The sequence below is a fragment of the Tympanuchus pallidicinctus genome, unplaced genomic scaffold (assembly GCF_026119805.1).
Source record: "Tympanuchus pallidicinctus isolate F22 unplaced genomic scaffold, pur_lepc_1.0 scaffold3, whole genome shotgun sequence".
In the NCBI taxonomy this organism is placed as follows: Eukaryota; Metazoa; Chordata; class Aves; order Galliformes; family Phasianidae; genus Tympanuchus; species Tympanuchus pallidicinctus.
The window spans coordinates 78,808,902-78,831,052 of record NW_026294747.1 but is presented as its reverse complement, the minus strand read 5'-3'; the positions used below and the strand labels follow the sequence as shown (position 1 = coordinate 78,831,052).

General features: G+C 41.3%; 1 protein-coding gene across 3 annotated transcripts; it reads left to right on the top strand.

Moving 5' to 3' along the window:
• Nucleotides 1-205: 205 nt before the first annotated feature.
• On the top strand, nt 206-20,271 carry PTER (phosphotriesterase related). Of its 3 annotated transcripts, none has more exons than XM_052694823.1 (6): nt 206-400; nt 9,535-10,013; nt 12,313-12,578; nt 14,206-14,289; nt 15,769-15,909; nt 19,452-20,271. In XM_052694823.1, the coding sequence occupies exons 2-6, from the start codon at nt 9,582-9,584 to the stop codon at nt 19,660-19,662; spliced, it is 1,134 nt and encodes a 377-aa protein (XP_052550783.1). In that variant the 5' UTR covers nt 206-400; nt 9,535-9,581; the 3' UTR covers nt 19,663-20,271. The 3 variants fall into 3 exon arrangements, with proteins under 3 accessions (XP_052550783.1, XP_052550782.1, XP_052550784.1); XM_052694822.1 differs by having other exon boundaries at nt 208-400; nt 9,572-10,013; XM_052694824.1 differs by lacking the exon at nt 14,206-14,289 and having other exon boundaries at nt 214-400; nt 9,572-10,013.
• Nucleotides 20,272-22,151: the final 1,880 nt, after the last annotated feature.

The window sequence follows — 22,151 nt, the reverse complement described above, 5'->3', positions numbered from 1 at the left end:
TTACATCTGCATCTTTACTTAGAATCACCGTCCATTGTCATCCAGTTTGTGAGCACTGGGAAGCGCCTCTTCAGCCTTCCCGTTATTTGTCGCGCGCTGGCAGGAGCAGGGCCGGCTCTCTGTGCTGGCTCAGCGTGCGGGGCAGCGGCACGGGCTGCTCGCAGGTCGCCCTGAGCGCAACAAGGACGACAGCGCAGTCCGAGAACGGGGCGGGCAAGGAAAGAAGCGGCAGAGCCCGCCACGGGGTGCCGCCCGCTCCCCGCCGGCCTCACGCCCACCCCGCTCCCCCCCTCTGCAGTCCCCGGGGCCGGGCCGCGGCGGGGCGGCGGGTAAGTCCCTCCCCGAGCGGGGCGGGAGTCGCGGGAGTCGAGGTGCTGCCGGCGGAGGGTCCCGCCGCGAGGTGAGCGAGCGAGCGCGGCCGGGCTCTGAGGAGCGGCGGGTGCGGCGCCTCTCCCGTCGGGCCGGCGTAAGCGCCGGCGGGGCCGGGAAACTTCGCCGAAGTTACAGCCGAGAGCGGCTCCCGGCGCTGGGGAGAGCGGGAGGCGGCGGGGCCGAGCTCAGCGCTCGGTAGAGGGCGGCGGCACCGCAGGCCCGCCGGGTCGGAGCGCTGAGGCAGAGCACGGCCCACCCGTCGCGCGCGGCCGCAGCCCGATGGCGGGCGGTGCTGGGGGGGGGTGGGGAACTGCGGCGAGAGGCGGGGCGGGGGGGACCGGGCTGGAGAGCATCGCCTGTGCGCTAGTCAGCCAGTCGCGGCCAGCTGAGGCCGCTGCGCTGCGTGCGGCGCTACGTGCTATTATTAGAGCTGGTATTTATTGTTGGTGCGCGCATAGCCAGCTATATATTGGGACGGCGTCCTCTGTCTGCAGTACTTTCCCGTCAAAGGAAAGTTCTGTGAGGGAGCAAGTGCCTCGGTCCCAAGCTCGGACCTTCAGAACTGTCTTTAGGTACTGCTCTGCCTGGAAGCTCCCGCTGCCCTCTGAGATGCTTGAAGTGCACGAAGCTCGACAGCAGAGCTCCATGCAGGCACCGTGTGTCTGCCGTGCCCTGAGGTGCAGCGCCCGTTAGGAAGCTCGGTTCCGTGAAGCCCTGATTTCTCCTGCCCTGCAGCGATGCCAGGGCAGCGGGAAGGAGCGTGTTGTGCCAGGTTCAGCAAGGTTCCCTTGGCACCAGCCAGCAGTGCCCAGGGCTGGGCAGCCCCTGCAGGCACTGTGCTGAGGTGGGCCCGATCCTGAGCTGAAACACGTACATCACCTTGGTGACCAGCTCAGATGAACAACTTTTGTGGCTGAGCAAGTTCATCATCAGTACAAATGACCTCTACGAAATCTGAAATCTGTTTTTTTTTAGGTGCATTTCTTGTTGAGAATGCCGTCTTCTGTGTGCTGGAAGCCTGTGATAGCTGTTGAATGAAACAGGCTACTAGCCAGAGGTCACTTCTTTTTTGGAAAATAGTGTTTTGCCTGTGTAGAATTGCCCTGCGGTTTATGCTGGATGTGTTTGTTATTCAACATTATCTGCCATAATATGTTCTGTAGTGTTTAAAGGTTGTTGCCTTTTTCCTGCTGGGGGCGGCGGTTTGGTGATGGGTGAAGTGATGCTTGTAATAGGTGGTTTTGTATCGTTTTGTCAGGTACTTCGGGATTGTTACATGAAAGACTACGTATGTGTCATTTATTATTATGTGTGCCTCTCATGTTTTGGAATTTAACAGACATAATATTTGCCCTCATGTCACCGTCATCTCATTCATTTTTGTAGTAATAATCAAAGGTGGCAACAATGGCATTCAGATGTTTAATTACATTTCATATAGGTGACCAGTGTTAACTTATTAAATTAATGCATGGTGGAGCAGGAGCAAGCGTCACCACTTCCCTCCGTGCTTGGGAAGACATCAGCCTGCTCCTCACATATCAAAATCAGTATACAGTCAGCCATATGGTACCAGAGAGTGTTTATTAAAGGAATGTTTCTCTGAACATTCTGTGTACTTTATTTCTTATTTCACTTCATGTGGATCTAAAATATTTTTTCCATCTCTCAGAAATTAAAACATTGAACAGCATTCATTCTTCAGCAAGCTGAAGCCAAGATTTCTTAAGATTTCATGAAAATTAATAAAGCTGGATTTTTGCATCGGACTCCTCCAGATTTTGCTTATCACTGGGCATGTTCAGATGGGTCTGGAGAAGTTCTTCTGGTCTCACTGCTGGAACTCTTGAGGGCTGTAAACTTTGATGTGGAGATCCCACTCTTTGTTGCTCATTTCACACTGGGTATCAAAGATTTCTTGCAGTGCAACTAATTAGTAGTTTCCAGGATGAAGAGTCCAGGACAAGGAGATACTGAGTTTATACCTTCTTGCAGAGATACTTTGTTATTCTGTGACACAGAAAGAGAAGACAGTTCTCCATACAGTTCTTGTTAACTATGACCATTTAACTGTACTTTGAAAAAGCCAAAGGATATGCAGGAGAGCTGACAACCTTTCCAGCTTCTGCATGTCGGTTGTTCCTGCTGTTCTGATATTGTACCCAACTGAGGGTGAGCGCATAGTCTAGGTTGTAGAAGTAAGAGTTCATTGAGCAATCTGGTCCATTGAGAGGTATCCCTGCCAGTAAGAGGAGTGTGGAACTAGATGATCTTAAAGGTCCCTTCCAACCCAAATCATTCTGTGTTTCTGTGATTGACTTTGACTGCTGACAAAGCATACAGACTCTATAAAGCATACAGACTCAGAGTTACAAGACAGCTCTAAGTTGCACCCCAGCATTCGGTTGCCTCATGTTTTGCTGTGTGGGCTATATTCTGCTGGAACAGAAGTTGCTGCAGTCTGCCATCTCAGATGAGGCACTAAACCTTGTATCCATGCTATGGAGATATGTGTGACCTTAAGTAAAGAGAAAGCCAATTAAATCAATAAGAATAATGGTAGTTAGCTGTATGCTTAAGTTTCGGATCTGAAATTTGGAGGGAATGAATACTGGAGACATATTTATTTCCTGTATTACACTGTCATAGCAAGAGAGCATGCGCTTGTTACCCAGCACCTTGAGAAGCAAATAAGATTCCTTTTAGCCCTAGGAATACAAACACATGTATCAGCATGCGGGCCTTGGCCCGTGTTTGCATAGACAGTTACACAGTGTAAAATGACTTCAGTCCTGATATTTGGCCTAAAACCACTGTACGTGCATGTAAAATATAATTAATGTAATGCTTGATCCTGGGGCAGAATTTTTATATGACCTTTTATCAGGAATAGTTTTGGAAGCTGCCCAAACTACAGAATCCCCTGGAGTTCTTCTAAAGGAGAAGTTGATGAGAAAAACATTTATGGGGATGTTGATCTCAGATCTCTGAGGAAGAGAAACTTCCATGTGACTTTGCTCTGAGAATGCTCAGATTTGAATCTAGTATCTGCCTAGAAATAAGGTAAAATGAAAGACTGACTCTATTGTCTTAACAGCAGCTGAACTTAAACCAATTTTTTTAAAAAGTGTGTGTATTAAATGGTAAGGAAGAAATCAGTTCTGTGCTTGTCTGATTCAAGACCAAAGTAGCGTGAGAATGTGCCCTTCAGACTGCGTGATGCTGGAAGGTCAGCCTGTCTGCCAGTAGCTGAGCAATGCAAGGAGTGTGCACTGAGAATGTTCACTTATCCTTCCAGGTGAATGTTCTAAAAGCTTTGCTCTCACTTGCCCAGTTTCTTTCCCAAAGGTGTATTTTTCAAAGGTTCCAAGGGCAAGAAATCAATATATTGGCCTTCCCCCTATGCTGAAATAGTGTTTAAATTCTCTAACAACTCAAGTGTCTTTGCTTCTAATTTGTAGGACATTGCCGGTACCATTCCAGCAGTATGTTGTGCTCACTAAAAGTCTTGTAACTTTTTTTCGTGGCACATATTCTGCAAAGTCTTATTTCTACTTCTGTTGTCTAAAAACTTTTTGGTTGCTCAAATCATATGTAGGAAATGTAGAGGAAAAACAGTGTTTGAAATTTCTTTTACCTTGGCTGCTTAAGGAGATGGTGCTTCTCACTGCTGTAGGACCAGAGCTAGATTGTTGAAGGCTGCTGTGTCAGCTCATTATTCTGGGCATCTCTGGGACCACATGTTTAAAGGAAAAAAATACAACGGACAGGCAATGCTTTTCGATTATTTCCCCCCAAAGATCTCTTTTTTTTTGGATCCACTGGCCAATTCCTACCCATTCAGGAGATTACAGACACGTGAAATGGTGAGGTTCTTACTTTTCCATGAAAGTATAGCCACAGAGAGATGAGAAACTGCAAATACCCTATTAAGGGAAGAGCTACAGTTATGCTTCTGTGGGGTTAGATGAGAGCTCCTGTAAGAGAGAGATGCTGGAAGTGTTGACCTGCTGTCAGAGGGCTTTAATCAAGGTAAGCAAAATCACTCCTAGCACACATAAATCCTTAGGACACTAAGGCTTGCCCTAGTGTTACCTGCAGGGTGGTACTATTAGGTCATTCTGATGCATTTGTACTGAGAGCTACGTGGGGAGACAGCACTGCACATCCCTTTCCCTTAGTACTTCTGCACTAAGCAAGGGGCCATGCAATGAAAAGCTGTCATGAGACTTGTTTGTTTTTTGTTGTTGTTTTTTGTTGTTTTTTTTTTTAATCAACAGAATAAAAAGCTAGTGAGTAAAGAAAGCACTGCCTCTACTCGGATGGATAAGATGACCTGCTGCAGCTTTATTTTCTGAGTTAGCATGAAATTCAGAAAGTCTGTTAGTCTCATAGCTCCAGTCTGGGATAAGAAAGCAACCAATGTCACTTCTTATCATTCAATCAGGGAAGGACGGTTAGGACTTTAATGGAAATAATCTGCTTCACCTTCAAAGAAGCACATCTGTTGTTTGTGCAGAAGAGACAAGAGCTTGCTTGCCCAGAAACCTGCATTTTTTCATGGTCCTTTCATCCGATTTCCAAATCAGGTTTTCATGTATCAGAGAACTTAGAAAACTTGCTTGTGTGCTGGGGAGAAGGGAGAATAGTTTCGCCCTATAAACCTCTGTGGTAGTTTACTGCATCTATGCTCTGCATTTCTGATACGGGCTTTCTGTGCATTGTAGAGGTCACTCACAGTAGAACTGAGTGCTTAAAGTGTTTCCTCCAGCTATAAGTACATAGCAAACCTTGCTGTATCACACTTCCTAGGATTATCTGATTATACAGGGAAAGACCCTCTTACAATGTTCCCCATGCAGCCAGAGCAACCAGTGTTACTAAATAGAAGCCATGTTTAATTTTTTTTTTGGAATATAATAAATATCTATTCACCAGCCACTCTTTTTTTGCATTTTTTGTAATTCTTTTTTGTCTTTTTTGTCAAACCCCTCAATCAGGGTTTAGTGTCACCGTAATCTTGCATTGTAATGTAATGACAATAAAATGATTCTCATACAAGTCTGGAGAGAATCTGTGCTAGCAGCATTAAAATGTGCTTACCGAATCAAAACAAGTGCAGCGTTAGCATGTGGGAGCCATGCCTGTGCGTTTATAATGTTTCAGCAATATGAGATTACTGTAGGAAGCAACTAATCCAAACCTAGGAAGACATCCCATTACAAGACCATCAAATGTCACAGTGGCTGATGTGCACATTTCAGATGGGGAAAGCAGAAGCACAGATCTTGCTGTCAGTATTCAGTCAAACCATCTATTGAATTTAGTGGTAAAAACCAGAGCAAGGAATGCAGTACTGTGACCTTTTTAGCCGTAAGTTTCTTTTCTCTTAATAATACTGTTAGAAAAAATATTTACCTCACCAGTATTTAACAGTAGGCTAATGGTGAGAGTTGTATTTTGTGCACCATACAATGAGTTGTAAGGATTTGTTCAGAGTTTATTACAGAGATGTTAGGACATTGTTTGAAGGCTGTTGTGAAAAATACATTTGATTGTATCTTAAAGATTACATCTATTTCCCTTCACTATGCAATTTTCAGGAAATATCATTTATTTCTATTTTAGAGGAACCTTGGTCTGTGGGGCAGTGCTTTGGCACTACCAGAGTGTAAACTGGAGATTTCCAAACCCAAAATACTGTTATGGCCAGGTAGGCAGCTGCCCTGTTGTCATAGGGAGATGCACCTTTCCTCTTTTTTCCCTCCCATTCTCTCTCCTCCCCTCAACCTGTGTGAGGATTCAGGAGACAGAACCTACACATCTCCTATGGGGCCACCTAAAATGCTTGTCTAGAGCTGTTTCTTGACTCCCTATGTAGCCCGTGGAAGGAGGCAGATACAGAACATAACTTGTCCCGGCCTGTCTCGAACACACAGAGTAGGCTGCATGAATTGCCTCTGGGTATGTTTTCTATCCCACTACAAAAGCGGTCTAGCAATTACTTTGCAGAAGATTTTAGATGGCTAAATGAGAGGGTACGAATTCAGTCCCCAAGAGTACGAAAGAACAAACTTTTGGAGGGAAGTTATGTGTAAAATAATGCAGACCTGTCATTAGTAAAGGCTATGGACGTTGCTTTCTGAAGAAACATATACACATTTAAATTAAGCAGCAGTTGTTATTCATTTTAATAGCTGTTTGCACATAAATGTTTTAAAGTCACTAATTAAATTATGTTTCCATTAGACGAATCTGATCAAGAATAATGTATCGTTGCAGCATATTCATGGCATGCTGTCTATGTAAATGACAGTAGAGAAGATAACAGGACAGTGTTTTTAGGAATAATTCCAGCCATGAATTTTTGGCTGTCTTTAGTTCTCGTAATATTTTTTTTATTAGAAGTGTTGGTTTTCTAAAATTGTGTTAGTAAGCACGCACTGACATTAATGTTAATCATATTTTTCAGTAAGATAAAATTAGGCTTACTTTAAATGCTGTTTGTGTCATTTTTCATTTTTGAGATGCTTCTTACAGTCATAAAAATACTTGCCTCAATCAAAAGATTCAATAATAGGTAGTGCTTTTGTAAGCATTGTAGATATGCTGTAATCTGAACTCCAGTCGAAAAGTTAACAGATTAATACCTGCTACAGGAGAATACTGGCACTTTAACAGGTAATTCTAGGTTTTTCCTGCTGTTGTAAATCAGAAGACAGCAGCCTCAGGCTGTATGAAAATTTCACACAACCATGGGTCTTCCCAATCTTCAGGCCAGATTAATTGAGGGTAATCTAATTTACCTGTATCAGAAAGGAATTGGCGGGAACTAATGTTGAAAGTTAAGGTTTTTTTAAATGAAATAGATTGGAAAGTGAGCAAAACTTCTGAATCACATAGAATGGCTATTTGGAGTCTCTGAAGTGTCAAGTAACTGAATAAATAACTCTTTCCTTAACAGGAAAGAGACTATAATTATTTTGTGTCTGATTTTTTAAAAGAGCTTCAATACTTACATATTTAGAGACCTAAATATTTATATAGGTTTGTTTTCCTAACTTAATCCATTGATTTGAAAATCATCCGTGAATGAACGTAGTGAAAAAAATACTTCTGCAGTACAGAGTGGATATCACTGTGCTGCTGGGTTCCTACCACAATGGGATATCACTTGTGTTGCTGGGGTCCTTCTGCACACCAGAGCATTGGTGGTTAATGAAAAAAAAGGAAAAAAGTAAGAGTACAGTTACCATATAGTCTCTTTGCTGTGTGCATAAGAATGACTCAGATCATTGAACTTCCTCCAGAATAGTGGGCTGCTCTATAGAGCATCGCTTTATTCCAGAATGCAATTAATGGCTGGGTAACTTAATTGAATTGCAGTTAGCAGCAGTTTCTGACTAAGACAGGTATTTTGCTTTTAAGTGTTTGCTCAAGAATAATATTTTCTGAAATCATGCACTTCATAATTTGTTTGGCAAAAAATAAATCATTCTATTAGTCAGCCAGCAGTCTGTTCTATGAGAATAATTATTATTCTGCCTTCTCAAACAAGTCAGTGCACCAGTCTACAAATGAAATTCATAAAAGAACAGTTCTTCCTAAATGGAATTATCACACATGGCTCCTTACACAGAGAGCACGAAGTACGGTCAATCGGTCTTTTCTTTTTCTTATGGATGGCCGAGTTCTCAGATAAAGGAACCGCCAGCAGTGCTGACTTAACTCGACAGGTGAGTCTGCCTTCTACAGGTCATTGTGACAAGTGTGCTCTGACAGTGAGTCTTGCTTATGAAAAGAAAGTATCCCCAAAGAACTATAGGTGTTCTACTGCTCTTTGATATGCAGACTCGAGTGCCCTTCAGATTTCAGCTTTCTGTCATCCTAGTAGATTAACATTAGCAGTTAAAAGGAAAACGTCTTCTGAGGGCTTCACCAGTGGCAAATCCATGTTTGTGATATTATTCACTGAAGGGAGACAGAAATGGGAAAGACCTCTCTCTTTAATCAATAATGCATGCTCTAGTTAGTCCTGTCCTCTGGACATGATTAAACATGTATTTTGTTTCATAACTGCTGATTTTGGTTGACTAGGGATTGTAACTACATATCCTCCAGCCTTTGCAGCTAGCATCAGGAAGATCTAACATGAGCTGAGTAGTCAGCTGTGTTTAATGTTAATATGGCACATAAACTAAAAAGAGCACCCCCACCTCCAAAAGAAGAAAAATACCCCAAAATCCCAATGGAGCAGTTAATTCTAACCTGTAGAGGTCCAGACTAAACTTCCACTGAGCAGATGTCTGTGACGTGAGCCAATTGTAGATGGTAGCCTACAGGTATGTCTTTGTCACAGTTCATTTGAAGTTTTGAAAAATAACGTGGTTTCATTTATGTTAAAGATAAGGAAAAAAAGCTCAGCACTGAGGCTGAGCCATGTAAATTAAATGTTAGTCTGTTCTTAACTGGTAAAATATTTGGTCAAGGAAGCTGATGGAAAAAGCATTTTGGAAGCACGCTGGAATTTCTGCCCAGCTGGACGGGGTCAAGTTGGGTTTTCCATGTCTGTTGTTGCTTGGAGGAGCTGCTCTGGGGCTAGGCAAGCAGGGCTGGCAGGACTCAGCCCATGCTAAGAGAGTGAGCACTTGGCCCCCCTCCCTGCGTTCCTTGCGCTGGAGCACACGAGGCTCCTCAATGTGGGAAGGGGAAAGCGCGTCTTGGAGGACACTTGGAGTGAAGGTACCAGTCAGGAATACTCAGTTTGGATGCAAAGTGTGTTCATCTGGTGGCTCAAGCTGACAAAATTCAAGATGACAAAATTTGACAGCTGCCAAAGAGTGGAGAATCCAAAATGAACATGCAGTGGTTGTTATTAAATAGGAAGCATTTATCTTAATGTTGTACCAACTACTGCACAATAAATGATGATGATGATTTCCTTTTACTGAAATGTGATATTTCTATAGTGTTAGGGTTAGGCACAGTTGTAACTGGATAACATAAGTGCTTTGTTTTTTGTATTGATTGTTCTGCTGAAACCATCTTGAAACCATTCAGGCACACTGGATGTGTAGCTATGTGTGTAAGTGAGAATTCAGAAATCTTCTAAGAAATGCTTTTGCATTGTCTAAAATGTTTTGTTTCCTTTCTTCTTCCAAGAATTTTTCAAATCTGATTTTTTTTCCCGTTACAATAGCTGAAGAAAAATGTCTTCCTTGAGTGGAAAGGCACAAACTGTGCTGGGCCTGGTGGAGCCGGAGCAGCTCGGCTGTACGTTGACACATGAACACTTGTCCATGGACTACAGCAGCTTCTTCTGTCCACCTTCACCAGGCCAGGAGCCTTTGTCTGAGGGGCCCATCAAGATGAAGAACTTGTTTTGGATCAAGCAGAATCCCTACAGCCATAAAGACAACCTTCTTCTGTGTCAGGAGATGGATGCCGTGAGGGAGGAGCTGCTGCATTTTAAAGCAGCAGGCGGTGGAACTATTGTGGAGAACACGACCATGGGAATCCGTCGGGATATGAAGACTTTGAAGAAACTCGCTGAAGAAACTGGAGTCCATATTATTGCTGGGGCTGGGTTTTATGTGGATTCCACACACTCTTCTCAAATGCAGGCTATGACAGTGGAGCAGGTAAGTCTTAAGCATTTCTTGGGGGCCTCTCTGCTGCGAATCATCTCTGAATGTGTCAAAGATGGAGAGAACTTCAAACAAAATGGGTGAAATCCTTAAGTTCTTAATTTGCAAAACTTGAGAACAGTGTTCCTGCTTTTGTGTAATAGTTGGCCCAGCCCTACTGGTGTGTACTGGGATTATCTGTCAGCATTTCCAGTGCTTAAGCTGTGTTTTCTCTCAGAGAGTTATAACGCAGCAGCAAAAGGAAGATAAAATATTTCATGTAGGCATCTGGTACAACACCAATTATCCTTTTTACAATTATTTAGGGAAGAAGCATATCTCTTCTTCCTCATTTGTCTGTTTCCCTGGTAATTACTTCCCAATTAGATCACGCAGAATTCTTGTAAAAAGCATAAAAAATAGCAGTATTTATAGGACAGTTGTAAATCATCACTCTGCTCAAGCTGCCAGTTATTTCTCTCTTCTGTACTGTTTTGCAGGCTTTTCAGGGCAGAATCTAAATCCTGTTGTTTGCACGGTGCCCAAGACAATGTGTTAATAATGACTGAGATCCCCAGATATTTCTACAATAATAAATATTCATTCATCTTTTATTAAGAAAATGTGATGATAGGGAGAAGAAGGGAGGGAACTCTCCAAGGCAGGAGGCTGTGAATGTGAATGAGTAGAGCTGAGAAAAGTTGTTTTTTTAATCTATCACAGTTTACAAATGAGTCAAATTCATTTTAAAAATAAGTGTTTAAAACTTCAGCAGATGTGATGTGATATAGTACTGTAAACCTCAGGGGACAGAAGTGGAACAAGCTGTAGGATAGTGCTTTTCCTAAACATTTAGAATTTGGTACAAGTAGATGGGCACAGGTTTCCCTTCAGTATTTGATGGACTGCAGCAGGTGTCCTGCAGTCAGCGGTTCATCAATACTGAATCCAGTCCAAAAGACAATTATATATATTGCTCCAGAAGTAATGCCTCCTGTTTATTTCCATGGAAACTACAACAAAGAGCGCAGTGAAACTATTTGACAGAGCAAATCCTCAGCTACAAAACACTTTTTCAGCATGGTCACCACCATTAGCTCCGTGTATTTAGCAGGAATCTCCCTGCATGCTATGCTTGTAACAGTCTGCACTAGCGGAGGTGACCCAGTGTCACTGTCACCACTGAAACGCATCGCCCATCAGCTCATTCAGCTCACATCCACTCTTTGGTCTCCATAAACATTCAGCAAGCATCAATGAATGTCACTGAATGCGATTTTTTTCCACATGGAGGAATTCACACACCTTTGCTTCATCCACACTTTCATGTCAGACACTGTTTTGTCAGACTGCCCCTCTGCTGCCATCTGTCACATGGCAACAACATGTAACAGAATACTGGAGGCAAGGTTCCACCTCTGCTGCTGTACCACCAACATCCGCATCTGATGTTCTGGGTCAGCATCATAAAATAGGAGAAATTACTTATGGAGCAGTGATCTGTGATAAGACTAATTTGATTTAATGATGTGTTTTCTGATTAGGCAAAGATAATTTGAGGGTTTTTTTTTTGCTAGCCTTAGCTGAATGAGGGAGATAAGTAGGTGTTGTAAGTTCAGAGGTGTTTAGTGAAATGAGAGTGTTATTGATGCAGGAGCAATGTTCTTTGAGTTGATCTCAGGAAAGAAGTGAAAAAAGTGAATTCCCTGTCTGGTTGTCTGTAGAAATGTTTGGTAGGTTGGTTATACGTGAAGCAGAAGGAGTGTGATCATAGCATGGAGGGTTGGACATATGCTCAGCTGAGATTTCTGCTTGTAGTTCTGGCATCAGTTGAGTTATTGTAGTTTTACATTTGCATTCCAAAGAGCAGGATTTGCCTTAAACTTGACTTTTGGGTCCTGAGGCCTGGAATCTTTGCCAGACTTTCTTCCTTTCCTGTCTGAATAACAAGAATTCCTTTTTTGCTGAGCCCCGGTTTAGCAGGACTTGTTTCTGGACCTACCAACTTAAATCAGTACTCAAATTGTGTGTGAACTAGCTTTCCCTACAAACCAGACAACTGAGGGAGAAATGCTCTTAATTGTGGATACTGTTATATTGATTTCCTTCTCTGTTTATTTTGGTCTTAGTTAATGGCTAGGTTAATGTTAGTTGGCAGAAACGAGATTTTAACTGCAGCATTTTCACACCCCCAACTGTTAAATAAGTCTAAAAGGACCTCAGTAGTAGGACCACAGCGTCCACAAGACACATTTGATGCTGCTTGAATAAAAATGGTACTGCTAACAAAAAGCCTCATTTCCCCAATCCTCAGCTCACAGGCATCATTGTTGATGAGATCCTCCACGGAGCAGATGGGACTGACATCAGGTGCGGTGTGGTGGGAGAGATCGGCTGCTCCTGGCCCATGACTGCAAGCGAGCGCAGGGTGCTGCAGGCGGCTGCACACGCACAGGCACAGATCGGGTGCCCCATCATCATCCACCCTGGCAGGCACAGCGATGCACCCTTCCAGATAGTTCGCATCCTGCAGGAAGCCGGGGCTGACACTTCCAAAACAGTCATGTCTCACCTCGACAGGTAAGCACTCCTTCAGAAGATGCAAGGTTAGGAATAACTGTAGCTGCATTTTGCATTTTTTTATTCCTTAAAGAAGATTTGGTGAATTCACCTGCCTGTACAAATCATGAGAACTGGATGTTGAGTGGCTTTCCCAGATGTGGTGAGGGCTGCTGGGATTCCAGCGTTTTGGAAAGTGGGCCACTGATGCTAATGGAACACTCAGTGATTTGGGTGAATTCTGAATCAAAGCTGGAACTTTTCAATTCTGCTATCAGACAGAAGAAATACTACTTAAAATGAAAACTGTTGGATTTTGGATGATCCTTACCTTAGACCACAGAGCTAACTTCTACTTTCCTTGAGAATAAAAACCTGAAGCCCTACATCAGATGTGTGGAAGAACCAGGTGCTTTTCTCACTCCAATTTAGAAACACATTCTCTATTAACAAATCACTTTTGTGTGATCTTGTGTGACCCGTGATGAGTTGGAAAAAGTCCGAGCATTGATTAGTTTGGACAGTTGTTGAATAATGTGGTCATATGACTATCAGCAATTGGATTGTTTGTCCTCACTATGAGTGTAATGCAGACAAGAGCTCTGATCTCCAAATTTCTAATCATTTTAGGCTTTATGAGCTTACAAATCACGCTGCAGGTTTTGTACAGAGCTCGGTGTTTTATATGGGGGTTTTAGGAGCATAATATTCAGTGTCATGAAATTTTACTTATATTCTATGATACAGAAATGATACGGCCTTTCCTTATGTATTTGCCTGAATTCCATTGTATGTATAGCTCTTTTTTTTCTTCTCAGTTCTTAAGAAAAACTGATGGCTTAAATGTTTCTGTGAAAGATGACTGAGCAGGCTGCAGCATAGTACTTACGGACCTATTTTTGCTACAACACCAACGTCAGTTCTGGTCTTTTGCCTTTATACACTGTTGTAAGTCACTGAATTCCGTGATTTATTGGTGGAAAAAATAAGCAACATAAGCAGGAAAACAGTCAAGGCAGAGGTGCAGTTTCTCTTACAACCACTGATAAGCAATATGGCATTTCCTTATTCTGTCTTTCTTCTATCGTTATTTTCACACATTCAGGTTGGCAGTTGCTGTAACACAGGCTCTAAACTGCTGTGAAGTTTGGCTTTGCAATGTGCGTTTAACATTTTAGGTCTCTTTCACTGAGAAGAATCCATCTGGGAGCATCCCAGCCCCTTCAGTGTGAGATGAATTTGTACATAGCTCCATATTTCCTGCCAGCTTTTGACATATGCAGAGGGGCAGTTTTCAGGTGGATTTACAGTCAAATGCTAAAACTAAAATGCAGGCCACCATTTTGCCATTTCGCATCTTAGAACAAAAGGTAGCAAGTGTCTATCTTGGAAATACAGTGCACATGAAGGCTAGGAAGCAAAAGCTCCTGAATCTTGGCTACTGAATCCAATCCCTTAACGGGGATTAAGGTTGTAAAGGATCTTGGTAGAGATCAGCATCCATTGCTTCAGGAACTTTTGTTCAAAGACTCACAGCAGCTGTTGGGAATGTTGGTCTGAACGTGTCTTGGTGGGTGTCCTTTAGGTGACTTACAGATGAAGTCCAGCCTGCAGGACCTGCATCCCATCTCATTTTCCTTGCGTTCAGGACAGCTCAGGGCCATGCTGCCCCAACATCTACACCCAGCACACGGACCAGCCAGTGGAACTGGGAGCTGCTGCTGCTGCATCAGTGAGGCCTCCAAGGGGACCCATGGGCTGGGGAAATCAAGCTCTCCTACTCTTGGTGGGACAGAACTTGCAAAACCACTATGCTAAGTGTAGTTTCCAAAACCTGTTGTTCTGGCTGTGATTTTGAAATATGTTGTTGGTGGAGTGGTGTGTTTTTTTTTTTTTTGTTATTTCCCTGACTAGTTTTTGTTTTTGTTTTCAAAAACACATAGGGTCACTGCACAGGCATAGGTGCTCTTGGCTACTGTCTGAGCTGATTGTGATTGGATCTAGAATAACCTACATGCTTGCTCTGCATCTTGAAAACACATGTAGTTTCAGTCTTTGTAAACTGTAACATTTATTTTGAAATAACACTTTCAGTTAATTTTACTTGGCAAGTCTTAGACTCCTACTGATGGCAGGCTTCACTCAGCAAGGGTTCTCTCTCGTCTGTTCCTCCTCCTTGATCCTGTTAAGTCATAATATATTGAATTTGTGACGTCAAGCATTTCCATAGTGGCAGACTGTGATGTAATTGTATAGGATAAAATTATGACGTGAATATCAGCAATAAGAACAGAACTACAGCCGTTCTGGTTAGCTGTGTTGCCCTGGTGGAAAGCTATTTTCTCCCTAGATGCAAAAAACGTGTAATGGTTATAAGAATAAATTCACATGGGTTAAAAGGTTTACATTTGAGGGTTGGATAGTGGGTTTTCTTGTTATTCTTGTTTTTCATTTGCATAGTTTATATTTTTGGTAAAAATGTTTCAGAGAAAAAAAACAGAGCTGTAGAGTTATTCTTCTTTTCCAAATGAGTGATGGATTTTTGTAGCTTTGTTCCTTCACTTTCCAAATCTGATGCAAAAGCCATACCTCAGCTACTTGCAGACCCATTATATATTTTCATAAGAGCATTTCCTTAAGGTGTTCTGGCCACATCCCAGGGCAGACTGTGATATATTGCATTTCCAGTGACAGTCTGGAGACATCACTGTACATTATGGAAACTGAAGACAAAGTTACGTATTAACAGTGCTTGATGGATGAAACAAGCCCTGGATGTATCTGTCTCCTGTAACTCTTCTGGGAAAGTAAATCTGTCTTATGTAAGCAATCCATTGTCTTTTTTTTAAATGTCACTGAGTTAACCTCCTCCTTAAATGTCCTTCCTTGTTTGATTGTCTATTTAGTAGTTTAGTGATATTAAAAGTAAGTAACCTTTCTGCTTCCATTTAAAGATGATTGTAAATGTTTTTATTATATCATGGGGGAAGAGTTGCTTTTGCTTCATCTGCATTTAATGCATGATTGAAAGAAAGACAATGCTGTGTGTCATGTTACGTTGCACGTGTCAAACATGAGTTCTGTTTTTCAACATCTTACGTTGGTTTTGTTCCTTACAAGTAGGAAGTCACAATATATATCACCATCCTACCATTAGTGGGTTTTTTTCCCCCTTTTACAGTGCTGACATTTTGTTCTGTGTGTTCTGCAGGACCATATTTGATACAAAGAAACTTCTGGAATTTGCAAAACTTGGATGCTACTTGGAGTATGACCTATTTGGTACAGAATTTATCTATTACCACTTCCAACCTGACATTGACATGCCAAGTGACAATGACAGAATTGCAAGGTACATGCTTTAGTGTGGTTTAAGCAATAGCATTGCCACTGACAAATTAATATTATTGTTGTACATCTTAAAGGGTATCACAGAGCAGTTCTGCTTACAGTTCAAAATTGTGTTTTCTCATACTAAATTAATGGATTTTTTCTTTTCTTTTTTTTTTTTTTTTTTGCTGCTGTCACTTCTAGGGCACCATGTATAATTTCTTCTATCTGCAAAGGAAAATGTGGCATCAGAGAGTCGTGGAGTATAACTTGAGAAAAAGATCAAAAGCTGCTTTAACTTCATTCTCTGTCCTAATTCCATGCTGATTTTGTTTAATTTTATCATTTACTGGATGTATATAGGCTGTCAAATTATAAAAGGGAAGTCTGGATATACAGGATATGTGTTAAGATTTGACTGGTTTGAAGCCCAGTGTCACTACCAAGCATTGTCTGAGCCTGTAATGACTTCTCACAAGTGAGCAAAACTCATTGGTTTTCTTGCGTGGATTTGATTCCCTTTTTTCATCCTGAAAACCACGCTTGGTCATCCACACTTTTTATCATTTATCTTCCCTGTTTGCTTTGTCCTTTCCTGCTTTGGAAGGATGATGTTCCTGTCTCTTCAGAGCTGCCGTTCTCTTCACATTCACAATGTGAAAATATTGGCCCTACTGGCAGGATCCCTCTTCCTCATTTCCGCAGTGCATGCAGTGCTGGCTCAGCTGCAGACAGGTCTGCTGTGCTTTGCTAACACGAAGCATGGCTCCATTCTCTCTGTCCAGATATGCCATCCTCCTTTGCTGTTCATTTTCAGTGTTTATGTGTAGTCAAGTGCCTGTTTTCTGAGGGGTGGGATGCCAGCCTCTCTTACGTCTTTTCCACTTTCAGAATCAGAAGTAATTCTTCATTTCTCTTTCATGAGAAAGCCTGTAAGGTTCTTGATCACCAATGAAGTAGCTTGCTTGCTTTCACCTGCACTTGAGATCTTGTTTTTCTGCCATTCACCATCAGATTAGCTGTGAAACATCTGTTTTAAGGCTGTTGTAGTTACAGTTCCACTTACTGCCAAGCATTTGCTGCTGCTTTTCACACTGGGAATCCTTTCTCTAACAGAACTCTCTGTCTTGTGCTCAGTGTTCTGAAGGGTTGGAATGAGTCTGCAGTTTTCACACTGTACACACATGTGAATGTGTTGCTCCTCTCTCCTGTGCCACAGTTGGTCAACATGCATAGAAGTACTGGGAAGAGAATGTGTAGAAGGATGGACTATGCCTTGATTAATAAGAGTTTGTTTAGCCATGGCAAAGTTTTCATTCCATCCATGAGTCCTCAGCCACCAGCATCTCTCCTTAAACTCTCTGACAGCTGAGTGTTCATTGCAGCACTGCTCATAGGCAGAAAATACTGAAAGTTTGTTTTCTCTTGTATGATGCAAAAACCTGCATTCGAGTTAGGAGTGCTGTTAGGTGGGTTTTGGGAAGCTTTTGGTGCAACCACACTGGGCATTTAATGACAGTGGCAATCTTCCTGAGTTGCTAGGGGTTTTTTTGTGGGTTTTTGTTTTTGGGTGGTTTTTTTTTTTTTTTTTTGGTCAAGCAATGCTAGAGAGGTGGCAATCAAAATGGTCTTCAAGTGTGTCAGTGGAACAAATTTTGACCAACTAAATAGAAAAAAGTTCGTTCAGATCTTATCTATTCAAAATACAGGTAAACTTCTGTGGTCAGACAATATCCACTCAAACAGAGTTTAATTTGTTTGTACTTAACTCATTTATGCTGCAATCTACTGCCAGGGCAAGTAAAAAACTGAATTTTTGTAAGGGCAGCTTTCCCTGAGTCAGCAGCAAGTACCAGCTGAACTCAGAGGAATGATCAAGCTTCAAATATGGAATGTAAAGGACCCTATGCCTCCCCAAACCACAAAATGAGTCCAGCTGTGGAAGAAGATGATCTTAAGAGGATGTTTAATCATCCAAGAATGTACACAGCCCTCCAGTATTGTTGCTCTTATTCTCTGATTAATTTGTGGTTTCTGTGTTTCAGGATCAAGAAAATACTGATGTATAATCAATGAATATTAAGATATCATAATTACAAAATAAACAAGAGAGTTTGGCAAAGCAGATAATGATAATAAAAACAGAATAGATAGAAAGCTTACCCCTTTCCTGGGCTCACTCACAAAACTCCAGCAGAGCAAATCTCCAGAAGAGCTCTTCCCCCCGTAGCCAGCTGTTAAGTAGGTCTAGGAGGGGTGGAGCCAGGCCCCCCCCATTCCAGCAGCACAGGAGAATTGCCTTCACCTGTGCTCCATGGCTGACTCAGTGCTCGCCTCAGGTGATCAATCAGAGGTTCAGGCTGTGACTCAGCAGATCCCATACAACTGGTGACATCGTAATCCTACAATATACATACTATTTATATTGTTCTCTTGAAAGATATTTTCTTACCAAGCTCTGTCACACTTGACTTTTTCCCACTGTGCCCATATTAATTAGGTTATGCTAGATGTATTTTCTTGTAATTGTAATAAAAACTGACAGTAAGGGTTTCCAGATATGGTGTGGTTACTTACAGAACTAGAGTTTGCTTTCTTGCTGATCAAAGTACAGTCAAGAAGGTGAAAATTAGAATTTCACAGTGCTGGTATATGATAGAATTAGGTGGCTCAGTGAGAAATAGTCCGGTCTATCTGCCTCTGCCACTTTAATGCTGTGGCCTGCTACTAATGCAAGCGAAAAACAGAAGCTTACGGGTGTAAAGTCATGCAGTGCAGAAGTTTGGATTCCTACAGAATAAGTTCTAAAAACTGAGTGTAGCAAGGGATTGAGGTTCCCAGAGTGAAATGAGGAACAGAAGGCCTCCTTGTATCAGGCTTGCCACAAGGCAATGGCCAGAAGTCTTTGAGTCAAGTTTATCAGTTTGCCGAGTCTTTCAGTTGGGCTGCTGCATTAACTCCTGTTAACTTGCTGGCACATGCCAGCACTTTACAATGCTCATCTTGTTTACCTAATCTAATGAGCATATTTGAAACATGTTTGATTGATAACTATGTGGAATATGATGTCGACAATTCAGAATTTTTATCAACCTGGTTATTCTAGATGAGAATTAACTGACAATGTGAAAGCAACTGAGCACAACCAGTCAGGTCCTTAATGGCTATTAACTACAACTAGTGTTGTGTCAGCAGCAACAGCTAACCCCATGAACTGATCATGCTGAAAAGGAGCTTTCCTGAGAACTTATTACTTGTACAAATAAAACCACGCCCCGTGCTTTGTGAGAGTGACATTCTTGAATACCTCCACAGGCTCAGGAAATCCAAAGCTGTGCCAACTGGGAAGAGTCTTCCTACTCCACTTTGAGATGCGTGGAGGAGTGGAGTTTTTTCAATTCAGTACAATAAATGTTTTAAATTTGAAATAAATATAAGGAAAGTTTTCAGTACCTAAAAATAGTCATAATGCAGTGTAGGAGTACTAAGATGTAAGAGGTTTAAATACTGACGAGTCCTGTGTTGAGGACCTGTCAGTGAGAGCTATGCTTTTTGCTTTTGCAGGATTCGTATGCTGATCGATGAAGGCTACGAAGACAGAATGCTGATGGCTCATGATGTGCACACAAAGAATAGGTTGATGAAATACGGAGGTCACGGATATTCACATATCCTCAAAAACATTGTTCCTAAAATGCTGATTAGAGGCATATCACAGGATAAAATTGATAAAATACTGATAGAAAATCCAAAGCGGTGGTTGACTTTTAAGTAAGAATAGTGAATTAATATCCCTACCTTATAGGGAAGATTGGTGCAATTCAGATTGATTTAGGAGAGCAGCCATTTAAATACGTGCTTCTTTTCAGAGATCCAGAAGGTATTAGTGCTATGAACAACCTGATCATGACTTCTTAATTAGACCACCAAAATTACTTATTTTCTCTGTATTTCCTCCCTTCTAAAAGTCCATTCATGAATGATTTGCTGGATATGCAAAATCTTTTCAGTGTATTAAAATAATTGTTACCAAAGAGTAATCTCATATTATTATTACATTCTCCAAAAATATTTTTGAAGAAGCATCATCTGAGCTTTGAAAGAAATCACAGTTTTCAATTAAATTCCCCTTCTCCAGGGTGTGATTTTCATTCGTGTAATATTGATAATCTGCTAATTATCCCTTTATTAAGCACTATTTAAATGATAGAAGGTCTGTCACTTTTAAATCACTTCCAAAGAGAACAGAGGGCAAAATTTCAAATAATTCTAAAAAGATGCTGCTTCTTTCTTGTTGAACAATGTACTGATTTCTAACTGAAACTGGCAGAAAAAATACATGACAAATACTATTTTTTAATAAAGCAATTTGTAGACTCCTGTATGTAGTCGTGTTACGGATTTCTTTTTTAATTTGTCACCTGGAATTCATGGAATCTCCCAATGATCACATGTAAGTGCATACAAGACCATCGGCTTTTTGTAAGGATGCAACACCAAAAGTCAAAATATATTACATAATATGGTTTTAATGAGTTGCAATAGTTATAACAAAGATTGTGATATAAGTCTTTACAAATCAGTATATCAAGATATGATGAAAAAGGAATAGATGTTTGCCTTATATGTGTTTTTCACATAAAGTGTGTTGTTTCCTCTTGTCTATCTTTTACCAAGCGATTTACCCAAAAAAGAAGGTCTTACCCGGTAGTAATGGTAGCCTGATTTCAAAAGCTTCTTCAGATTTCACCTAATATGTCTTATGGTGCTGAAGTTTGTCCCATAAATACCTCAGTAAATATGCATTGCTAGTTGCAAATGATTTCTAGCTTGTTACATTACTGCTTGACACAGACAACCTCTAGCTGCACTGCTGGCAGTACGCTGAGTGATAAAAGCAATTTTGGATTGAACAGACAAGAAGTCAGCTACACATCTGCCACTGCAATGCGTGACGTAGTAGTAGGAAACCAGGAGTGATCCCTGCCACTACACACAGCTCAGTGCTGTGTTGTAGCCCGAAAGTGTAACCGATCTGATGAGACAATACACAAGCAGTCTGCAACTCACTGTCCCTCTGTAACACCTCGATGAATGAGGCCAGCCATCCTCTCTGCCTGGACCATCTCAGTCTATTTTTTGACAACTCAAACCAGGAACAGAACGAGAACTATGCTCTTTTAAAAGCTTTACTCATTCAAACGAGGCTTTTTAGAGACATTCTTCAAATCTTCATCACCTTTACTGAGGACTCAGCCCTGGAGAGCTCTTTGTCTCAATGGCAGACACTCTGGGCGTCTTACTGCAGAGAAATCTGAGTTCATACCCTTAGCGGATTAGACAAGGTTGCTTATGGCAAATGGCATGACATGGAAATGCTAGGGATTGCCTCTATTACTCTTCAATGATTTTCACAAATTTTACGTTGAATTTGCCAAATTGCTAAGAATAGCATAACCAGCTGTGCTAAGGAGCTAGTTAATAATCTCAGTAACGTTTTTAGATGGAAATTTGCAAGATTTAACTGAGAGAAATAGATAGCCTCCCGTCCCCCAAACAAAGCGAATAATAAATTATTTTCAGAACAGAAGTATTCTGTGGCTATTCCTGGTATGACTGATTTTAAAGCATTTTTATAACTATGTAACTCATAGTATCTGTGCTTAGTTTAATTCTCCAAGCTATTAATCTTTTGTACGTATTAAACTTCTTTCTTTGAGACTTTAGATATATATATCTTTATATATATATATATATATGAATGAGAAAAATAGGTTTTAATACACACTCTCTTGCATGTAAGTATCTGCTTCTTTCTTTGCATATGTGTTTTCATTTTTGGTAATATACTTATCTGTGTCCATCTCAGGCACAGCTTACTACAAACTGATAGCTAAGTACCACGGAGAAGGCCTGCGTCCCAACATTTTCTCCTACATTTCATCTCTCACTCTTCCTTTGTGGGAAGGATCCCACCAACTTCAGTGAGATGAGACACTGAAGACAATTAAGTGTTGGCCCATTCCTACAAAATCCTAGTTGAACACCTGCAGTATGTTAAGTCATCACTGTTTTATTAAAAATAGTAGCCAAGTACAGACTAAGTGCTAAAGGACTAATGAAGACTAGTTTCTGCAAAGAATACGTGACCTGGATCTGAGGATGTGGACTCTAGGCCTAAATAGTTACACAACTAACCATCAGGAATGGGCCTGTAACATTGGCTAAATATATATTTACACATGTTTACAAACTAACAGCCAA

What these genes read in the sequence shown, in the direction of transcription:
- PTER (XM_052694823.1), top strand. Translation starts at nt 9,582, where the DNA reads ATGTCTTCCTTGAGTGGAAAGGCACAAACTGTGCTGGGCCTGGTGGAG. An exon ending in GTCATGTCTCACCTCGACAG is followed by an intron (nt 12,579 to 14,205) that starts GTAAGCACTCCT and finishes CCTTGCGTTCAG; the next exon opens with GACAGCTCAGGGCCATGCTG. An exon ending in GAGCTGCTGCTGCTGCATCA is followed by an intron (nt 14,290 to 15,768) that starts GTGAGGCCTCCA and finishes TGTGTTCTGCAG; the next exon opens with GACCATATTTGATACAAAGA.